Source organism: Engraulis encrasicolus, chromosome 14 (genome assembly GCF_034702125.1).
Source record: "Engraulis encrasicolus isolate BLACKSEA-1 chromosome 14, IST_EnEncr_1.0, whole genome shotgun sequence".
Taxonomy (NCBI): domain Eukaryota; kingdom Metazoa; phylum Chordata; class Actinopteri; order Clupeiformes; family Engraulidae; genus Engraulis; species Engraulis encrasicolus.
In genome coordinates this window covers 27,786,647-27,796,646 of record NC_085870.1, presented here as the reverse complement: position 1 = coordinate 27,796,646, position 10,000 = coordinate 27,786,647, and the positions used below count along the sequence as shown (strand labels likewise).

The 10,000-nt window shown below is 45.4% G+C and overlaps 1 protein-coding gene across 1 annotated transcript in view; it reads right to left on the bottom strand.

Annotated features, from left to right (window-relative positions):
* The window catches only part of cacna1da (calcium channel, voltage-dependent, L type, alpha 1D subunit, a), a 166,966-nt gene that overhangs the window by 7,436 nt on the left and 149,530 nt on the right, over positions 1-10,000 (bottom strand). Inside the window, 5 exon segments of the mRNA XM_063215328.1 lie at positions 1,583-1,618; positions 3,378-3,509; positions 6,547-6,989; positions 8,199-8,315; position 10,000. The exon segment at position 10,000 is cut by the window's right edge and continues 136 nt beyond it. Of these exon segments, the coding sequence (XP_063071398.1) occupies positions 1,583-1,618; positions 3,378-3,509; positions 6,547-6,989; positions 8,199-8,315; position 10,000 (729 nt within the window).

Sequence of the window (10,000 nt, the reverse complement as noted above, 5' to 3'; positions counted from 1 at the left end):
TTCCTCAATATTTGCTGCCATTTATTGTCCCCGTCCCAACTCTTTTGAGACGTGTTGGATTTATCAAATTAGAAATGAGTACATATGTCCCCCAAAACAATATTTTTTCTCAGTTTTAACACTTAATATGTTGTCTTTTCACTATTCTCCATCTAATGAATAGATTTGAGTTTTGAAAATGATAGCATTTTGATTTTATTCACTGTACCAAACGTCCCAACTTCATCGGAGTTGGGGTTTGTATTTGCTGAAAATACTCAACTACATCATAATAACATTGCTGTATGACATTACCAAGAGCCTCAAGTAACAGATTAAGACATAGCCATTATGATTTTGGTGACAGTAACAGCACGAATACACCGGAAGCGACCTGAGAGAGGCGAGCGACGACGTAATTGACTTTGTATTGAGTCGTGCGACAAAAGCGATTCGGGCGACTAGAGGCAATTCGGGCGACGCGAGCGACAGTTTGTAGTTGAACTCCTGGGAATGGCCACAGGATGCCACATGACAGTCTGATGTGAAACCAAATATCCCTATTATATGGGACAATAAAGAATCTAATCTAAATCTAATAATATTATGCAAATTAAGCTATGACGCGGTTCGGCAACAGCCGCCACAGCCAATGGGACAGTGGGAATGCTTGCATTCTGCTTTAAACAGACATGCTCTGTGTTAAGGTTAAACTCAGATACTGGCTTTGCTCTACCTTTTTATCTTTCTCTGTACCTGCCTGCTGTTAACATCTCAGGAGAGGGGGTGAGGGGGGCCTGTGTCTCTCTCTCTCTCTGTCTCTCTCTCTCTCTCTCTCTCTCTCTCTCTCTCAAGCCATTAATTCGAACTGCTGAACTGAATCTGAAGTCTTGAATATTAATTAGTAGTAAAACCCAATTACTATCAATACATAAATCAAAATATGAAGTTTTACCTAGCTTGACTGCGGTTTGGATACTTGGACAGCAAGTAACATAGCTATCATTAATAACATACGTAAATTTAACTTTAGCATTAGTGGTAGCTATGGTAGTCGGCAGGTGTTGCCGAACAGTATCATAGCTCATTAGCATGCTATTTGCTTAAGTCCAACTACAAAGTGTTGGTCGGCACTCAAAATGCCTCTTGACACCCAAACTGACTCTGATGCCTGGTCATGACTCATGACATGAGCTATAACTGCCTACCTGCCTACCAACTCTATACAATTGCAATAGAGCACACAAAGTTGCCGCCACTATTTTGTGTGTAATATAGCAGCATCCTTGCCTGGTTAACACCAGACCTAATCACAAGTGAGATTAGTTTATGATTATGTCTTTCAGATCGAAACGATTGTGTAGAACTAAAGGCAGTATGGGAGTTCCCGGGCTAGCAGCATCCCATAATCTGAGTGGCGCTTTTGGCTATAGTGCTAGTGTACAAACAGTAAGAAAATGCAGTGGTAATTCAACACCTAGAGAGTGTATTTGGCCCCATAGCACTCTTTTAGTGTTGAATTAACACTGCATTTTTTTTTTTACAGCGCAGAACAGCTCCATTCACTTAAGGCAGTAGTACCGTATATACCCGGGCATTCGGCTGCAAATGTTAATGTTTTCTGTGCCCTTGGTATGACCTTGTGTTTATGTTATCGCCAGCAAATTGTATAGACTCTGTGTGAACTAAACAGAGCTGCAGTTCATGGTGTCTTGTCCCAGTAATGCGTCACAGCCCACAGCTAACCACTGGGGACCAAAAGGTGTGTCAGGCCTCGTGGAAAACTTTTTTATTTTAACTAGAGTTCATCACAGTGCCATCCCAGTCCCAGAAGAACACTGGGGATGATTTCAGATGAATCTGCAACTTTCAGGCGTTTTTGGTTTTGCATAATGTGAATGTCCGAGTGCACTCAGTGTCACAGTGCGGTGGTGAAAATCTCCAGAGTATAACGGCCGGTTGTAAGTGAAGCTAAGGATGACATATTCGCTCAACGTGCCTGTTCGACTTTCCGCACTGCATTGCATTGAGGTACACTGGAGCCCTGAAAAAGAGCAAAAAGTGCTGGGCTCTGCGTCAGGCACAAAAGTCCTCCACTATGAGTCCCACACGGCAGCGTAGCAAGATGAAGTGATCTTGTACAGGCCCGAGGCGCTTTATACCGCAATAATAATTATCTGTCTGTTCTCGCGCTGCGCAACTAAACTACCCAGCTAGCCCAAATATGTTCTTGTTGTGAGAAGCTTTTTTGCAAGCTCCAGTGTACAGAGGGGCTGCGGAACTCGCAAAACAATGGTCGCTTATGGCAACAGCCAATTATACAGCCCAGTGATCATGTATGCACAACATATTCAGCTTCTCAATGCTTCACTCAACAAATCCTGACTTTCTCAAAGCAACTAAAAGCTATAATAGATTAACCTGCAGGCGTTTCAGTAGAGCTGAAGTGCGCATCAGAGGTTTTGAATATATTCATTATCTTTAGATAAGCGGCTCCAGAATGCTACGGTATGAAACGCTCTGTGTATGGACAGTAAATGCTTTTGCTGAGGTTTTGTGAAATGATGTTTAAGTGGCTGCGCCCGAATAAACAGCTGTCGACGATGTGACACTCCATCTGCTGTGTGTGTGTGTGTGTGTGTGTGTGTGTGTGTGTGTGTGTGTGTGTGTGTGTGTGTGTGTGTGTGTGTGTGTGTGTGTGTGTGTGTGTGTGTGTGTGTGTGTGTGTGTGTGCATCTGTGCTTGTTTGTAAGGGAGACAGACAGATTTTATGTGTGTTTGTGTGTGAATATGCGTATAAGAGGGTTTTGGGTTTGGGTTTTGTTACTGTGTACCTCTCTCCAATATGCTGTGTGTGTGTGTGTGTGTGTGTGTGTGTGTGTGTGTGTGTGTGTGTGTGTGTGTGTGTGTGTGTGTGTGTGTGTGTGTGTGTGTGTGTGTGTGTGTGTGTGTGGCCATGTGTGTGTGTACCTCTCTCCAGAGGATGCTGTTAGACACACATATACACACACACACACTGTGTGTGTGTGCATGCATGCGTCCGTGTGTGTGTGTGTGTGTACATTTCTCCAGAGAGCATGCTGTATGTATGTGCATTTGTGTGTGTGTGTGTCTGTCTGTCTGTCTGTCTGTCTCTGTGTGTGTGTGTGTGTGTGTGTGTGTGTGTGTGTGTGTGTGTGTGTGTGTGTGTGTGTGTGTGTGTGTGTGTGTGTGTGTGTGTGTGTGTGTGTGTGTGTGTGTGCATGCATATGTGTACTGTACCTCTCTCCAGACAGCATGCTGTATGTGTGTGTGTGCGTGTGTGCGTGTGTGTGTGTGTGTGTGTGTGTGTGTGTGTGTGTGTGTGTGTGTGTGTGTGTGTGTGTGTGTGTGTGTGTGTGTGCATATGTGTACTGTACCTCTCTCCTCCAGACAGCATGCTGTCGTCCTCATAAAACTCCTCCCCACTGAAGTACTCTGCCGAGAAGCGATCCTCGTCCACCTCCTCCTCCCTCCTGATGGTGGGTCGCCTCCTCTCCCCCCCGTGAGACCTACACAGGGGAGTAGCGGTCAGTAGCGCGCCCTCTTCTCTAGCCTGGTATAACCCACCCGTCCATAATACTTCTCTTTTCTCTCATTAATGGTCTGGAGGTTCTTTGACCTGACGCGATTTGAGGGGCGGGAGGATCACACCCAGCTCTGGTTTGAAACGATTGGACAGCTCTCAGCCAATTGTTTGCTCATTGGCCAACTGCCTGGACAAGGGCTTCCGCACACCGGCTCCGACAAAGTGCTGAGCACTGTTGGCCAAAAGTTCGATTTCATTGTTTTCAATAGAACCCTGCACACTGGCGCCGATGTCCGTGGACATTCGCCGATGTCGGATAGCAATTAGAGACAAGTTCTATTTTGTCGGCGCCGCCCATTGACTATCAATGCAATGTTCGTGTGAAATTGGGTTTGGGGGTCTGAATTCTGTCGGAAGCAAAAGTGCGCCGCACTTTGTCGGAGCCGGTGTGCGGAAGCCCTAAAACCTCCCCAGAGAACCATTGCCATACCATGAAATAGAATGAAGAGAAGTATTATGGGGGGGGTCATCAGGCTACCTCTCCTCGCCCCCACACTGGCCCTACCGGGTGTTCCGGGCAGTAGTCAGTGGTGCCTCCTGAGGATGCCCTTTCATATGGGTGTTGGGGTACAGCTCGACCCATGCAGTGCCATGCACACGTTCACCTCCAGGGGGAGGTAGGGAGAAGAGAGGGGAGGGAGGGAGGAGGTTGGTGGGGTTGTGAAGAAGTTAGGGGTTAGGGGCTGGGGTGAGGTTGCTGGGTATTTCTCAATGTGAAGTGTTCTAGCCTTGTTTGTGTGAGTAACGCCCATTTTTTGCGGATTTCACCAAGGAGTATCCAATTATTAATTATGCTTAGAGCTACATATTGGCTACTCCTTGGTGAAATCTGTGAAAAATGGGTGTTACTTGTTCTAGCAAGGGTAGAACATTTCACTTTGAGAAATACCCTGGGTTTGGATTAGGCAGGGGTGTAGGAGGTGGGGTAGAGCAGGGTGGAGGTAGGTGGGAGGGAGGGTGGGTTGCAAGAGTAGCTCCAAGTCTGCACGAGCACAGCCTCACACACATAACAGTTAGAAGCCTTTTAGAGGAGACACGTCCTCTAGCACATTCCACCACCAGATCTTAAAGGAAGACTCCGACTTTGAACACATTGGGCCTATGTGTTTGTGTTTGGCAGAAATGCTTCCCGTGGTATTAAAAATCAGTCTTAAAAATGGTTTGACACGTTCAATTCATATACATCGAGTCATCCTTTAAGGTGCAACATTCATTCATTTGCTCATCATCATCCTCATTCTTCTCATCATTCACCATCCTCATAATCATCATCATCACCATCATCTCTCACACGTCCTCGAGTTGCAGACACATGCAAACAGCCAGCCTGATCTGGGCATGTCACTCCCACGTCACCTCCTTCCTTCATTCCTTCCTTGTCCGCACTCCAGCCTGGGTATGCCCATCGTGTGATGCAGGGGAGAGGGAACGCGTGCAGAGCCAGTGCACTACAGCTGCCACTACGGTACGGTACTACCACCACAGCACTGATACAGAATACTGCCACCTGCTGGCAAGACTCGGGCAGGACTGCTAATCTACTAAACGAGCTTCCTGCAGCTACTGTATGTTAAATGCCTGATTTTTAAACAAAACAAAACAAAAGTCCTCCTGCCATCCGCAGACATACCTAATATAGGTTTCATAGTAGCGCCTTCTGTCCAGTGAGCACAGAGATGGTTAAGAGAAAGCATTTGGTTAGGAGAGAGAAGTGGAGAGAGAGGAAGAAAAAAAGAAAACAAGGGAGAGGGGGATGAGGGGTGACATATATATTAGTATATACAGTATATGAGACATATACCACATACATATATATGACCAGCGGTAAGGTAATGGGAGAAAGCACTAGCACTGGGGATGTATTCATGAGGGATGCTTTAAGGGGTTTTAAGCTGATGTACTGTAGAGATACACCATTGACCCCACAAGGCACCAGCAAGAGCATGACACAGGTATTCACTGATGCCAGGGGAGACACAGGCATCCTGATGTCTTTATGCTTGGCTTCATAAAGACATCAACCTGTGGCACTATCATGCTTTGACAGGTGTAGTGTGGGGAGATCGAAGGGTCAAACGTGTAATTAATTAGCATTGACGACCCAGTAGAAGAATATCTATAATATGGATTACCAATCACACGTCTTCCTCCTGCTCTTGGAAATATTCAGTCTACTGATGCCCCAGTCACCGAAACTGAAGGCAACTTCGTCAACATCATGAAGTGTGGTGATTAACAAAGGTTGTCGTGTCAAGTTAAAAGGTTGCAGTGTCCTGGTTTCCTGGTTTAGGTTTTACATGAGGTTTTGTTTTTGTCTCAACGTCAATTTGTAATTCAGTCTTTATGACCGGTGTCTACATATGCTACCATGGCTGTCTTCCCAAAAATATTTTGAGATGGGATCTGACTGGGCAAAAAAGGTCTAACTCATTCAGAGGACATATATGTACAGTATGTATAGCATATGTTTAGCAATTATGCATAACATATGAAAAAATGTACAAGTATGTATGAAAAATGTAAGGACGTGATCATTCAAATGTGTTTCCGGGAATGAAACGAGTGGATCTGAGAGAAGCAAGATGGCTGTTGTTTATCTAATGGCTGCAGTTAGGGAGGGACAATAATGACCTGATTGGCTGACATGAGGGCAGCAATGGCCTGAGTGCCTGGAGACAGGAACTACAAGCCGGTCTGTGAGACAATGAGTGATCTGTCAATAATGCTGCGAGTATGAATGGATGAAGAAGTTCAAAGTTTAAATGTTCAATCACAGCAAAGACTGTTGATGTTCTACAGGCTAGTCTGGTTCTCTGTGGAAATTCTATTCATATAGAAAATTAAGTTCAGACACATAAATACTCAGGTGTCGCACTAGCAATCACACCAGACACTGCTCCACAGACACACATTACACAGCACAGAAGGATAACGTAAGAGTGAGGTGCTACAATCCTCACCTCTGCCCGCGGGGAGTCCTGGGCTTGTCGTAGTCGTAGTAGGTGCCCCCCACATACCCGTTGGGGGGCAGGTGGTCGTAGTAGCGATGGTGCCCGCCGTTGGGCAGGCTGGACACGTTGGCGTTGTTGAGGTTGATGTTGGTGGACTTGGGCGACTTGCCGTAGGAGTTGTTGTGGTGATGGTGGTGGTGGTGGCTGTTGCTGCTGTGGTGGTGATGGTGATGGTGGTGGTGGTGTGGGTGCGGCGGGCCGTGGCTGTTGCCGTGGTGCTGTGCCATGGCGTTGGCGCGGCCCAGACGACCCACGGGCTGCTCCATGTGGGCGTAGTGTGGCGGCGGCTGCACCTGCAGGGGACGCTGGGTGGCGTTGGTCTGGAGGCCCGGAGGACGCGCCCCTGGGGGACCCACGTGGTTCACGTGGTTACCGAACAGACCGCCGTTCCGCTGTAGAGGAAGTGCTCAGGGTCAAGAGGTCAGTCAGACAGGCACAAGGACCGTTCTAGAACACTGGGTTCTTGAAGACTGCATTCTAGACCACCATATTCTGGAACACACACTGCACCTCATTAACCTTTCCCTAGCAAGGGAACATCACAAAACACTCACTGTATCTATTGCACCGTTTAATAACAAGGGGATATCACGAAACACTCCATGTACCTAATTTGTCTTTCCTTGTCAAACAAAACTTTCACTGTCACTCTCTACTGTGGTTTGCCTAAAGCAGGGGTGGGAAACCTTTCCATTCGAGGGGCCACTTCAAATTTTATAAAGTCCTCCAAGGGTCGTATTATGAACACAAACCAGGATTTCCCCCTGCAAGTTAGGCCTATATTGAAGGCGGCCACCTTTACAACAGACCCCACCTTTACCTTATACAACTTCATTGAATTGCAAATGTAATTTCTATCATTTATTTACAAAACATTTAATGTCGTGTGAAACTTCAGAACATTAAAATTACGTATGTCGGGGGCGGATAAGACGGCCTCCAGGCCTCGAGACATAGGTTCCCCAACCCTGGTCTAAAGGTGTCATTGCTGTACATGGGCGGAACAGGGGTGGTAAGGGTTGGCTTGATGGCATGTGGTGTTATGTGTGGGCCAGATGAAGAGACCTCTCCCCTTCATCCCAACTGAACTCAGCTCAACTGAATCTGAAAATAACTCAAACAAAAGATGCCAGTGGGGATTCAAGTCTGAATTGTCTTTTTGGTCTTTTTGTTGGTGCGTGGTTCTTCAGAGAGGCGCTCTGGTTTTGTCATTTGGAAACTGCAGTTTAGCTGCAAACAACTTATTAACTACAGCAATCAAAACCAGTTTACACTTTTACAGATTAACTCCTCATAACCCCCTAAAACAATATCCAATGGATGCAAAGTTTACTGCACAAATTAGTAGTCAAAATCTTTACAAATTAGTAGTCAAAATCTTTACAAAATCAGTTCTATGGATGAATATACTGTCATTTATACTAAGGAGACACTAAGGAAACACTACAAAACAATACATTATCTGGATAAACATACAGTATACACGAGGAGCATAGATTAAGCAATGACAGAGTGAGGAAGTTAGAGTAAAACAGTAGTGATTAAGGTCTTTGAGAAGAGAGAAGCGCTTATGTTATGTTGCATAGTAGTGAATCATTTACCCTATAAATCTCCTCGTCCTCGTCAGGAATAAAGTCTACTAGCTCCTCGTCCTGCAGGTCACATGATATGGCTCGGCGGATTTCTGGCCCAATATCATGCAGCGTACGGAGCCCAGCCTGTAACCATGACAACAGAGGAGCTAAGAGCCTCACATCGGACCGGGGCCAAAGGAGGCCGGAGTAGACAGTCAGTCGCGACGGACGAGAAGGTAGACACACAGACACACAGGCACACTGCACACACGGACAGGACACCAGGCCAGACCTTACGCTGGACTGGACAGTACTGGACTGGACTGGACTGCTGGACTGACAAATGGCTGGGCAAGACCGTTAGCAGACAACCCTTCTTTAGGACTTTAGGTCTAATTTCGGATTGAGTGAGCATGACAGTGTAAAAATTCAATCCACACTGTAAAGAGTGAAACAGAACCAAATTAAAAAGGCCCATGCATGGTGGTGCCTAACTTGTGGGTCTGTTGATTGAACTTACCAATTTCATGAATGATCACAATATTATTGTGGCAGTCAGTGGTGGGCCCTCTTTTTCTAATCTTCTCTGCTCACTCCAATTTTGTTTAGGTGTACAGTAAAACTTAGATGTGGCTAGTTACAATATCAATACTTATTCTTTGATATGACAAATCACAGTAGTTTCATCAATTGTTTGTATTTAAAAGCAAGAATATGTTAGGCCTGCCTCTTCTGAGAGGCTTTAATGTGGTTGAGCATTAAGCTAGTCAAGATGTCACTATGACAACCTCCAGGCACCACTGGCACCACACACCTGACTCAGATGTCTATTTAGAAACAATAAGGACCTTTGTTTGTTTAGGCATTAATCCCACTTAATTCTCTCTTAATTGCACAGACTGTCTGAGGCATTCACAATGTGGGGGCTCGTCCGGGATCTGGACCAGAGATTATTTTCCTTTAAAACATAAATGGTGGCATTGGTAAGTTATACCAACGTATAAATGTCCATGCAGCACAATGCCATCACTTTTTAAGAGGGTTCTGTGCTTCACTTTACAGTGTACACTTAACCAAACAAAACATACTGGCAGTATGTTCTGATGGCAGGGTAAGCATATAGCAGTAACAAATATGTATTCGTGCGTGATATGAAAATGATGCACGTGATGAACATTTACGATCTGTGCTAGTGACAACAATGATAGCGTGACTCTTCCTTTGTGCTAGCTCAGTGAGCTTGTAGATTCGAGTATTGTTACATGCAGCATGTACGATACCAAACAGAAACAGAGCATGTTTGCGGTGACTAGACACGACTGGACACATCTGACGATGATGAATGGATGTGAACAAAATGGTAGAAGGATGCCAAGAGGCCATAGGTCTATATAAGGAGTCTTGTGACTTGGCTGAGACAGTGACAAAAAACAGAAAAAAAGATCATCACCCACGATCATCACACACAGAGACCAAACAGCTGACCTAGACACTGCAGACAGACTAACAGGGAAAGCCTTAGACAAACTAAGAAGACAACACAGAGCAGATGACAAACTCACTTTATTGTTAGTATACATGTTCAAAAAACATTAAGACATTTTGGACCCATGTCACAACAGCCAAATTAAAGGAAATAGCAAGTCAAGCACAGATCTTAGTAATGAAATCAACAAGGTCACAGTGAATACCCGGAATATGTACCTTAATCGATGTCATCGTCGAAACCTGCCTTTGCCTTGCTATTTCCTGCCGAAATACCTTTAGTGACATGAGCCCGGCATTAAAGACGCACAGTATGCACGACGTTAGTGTGTGCCACACTCACC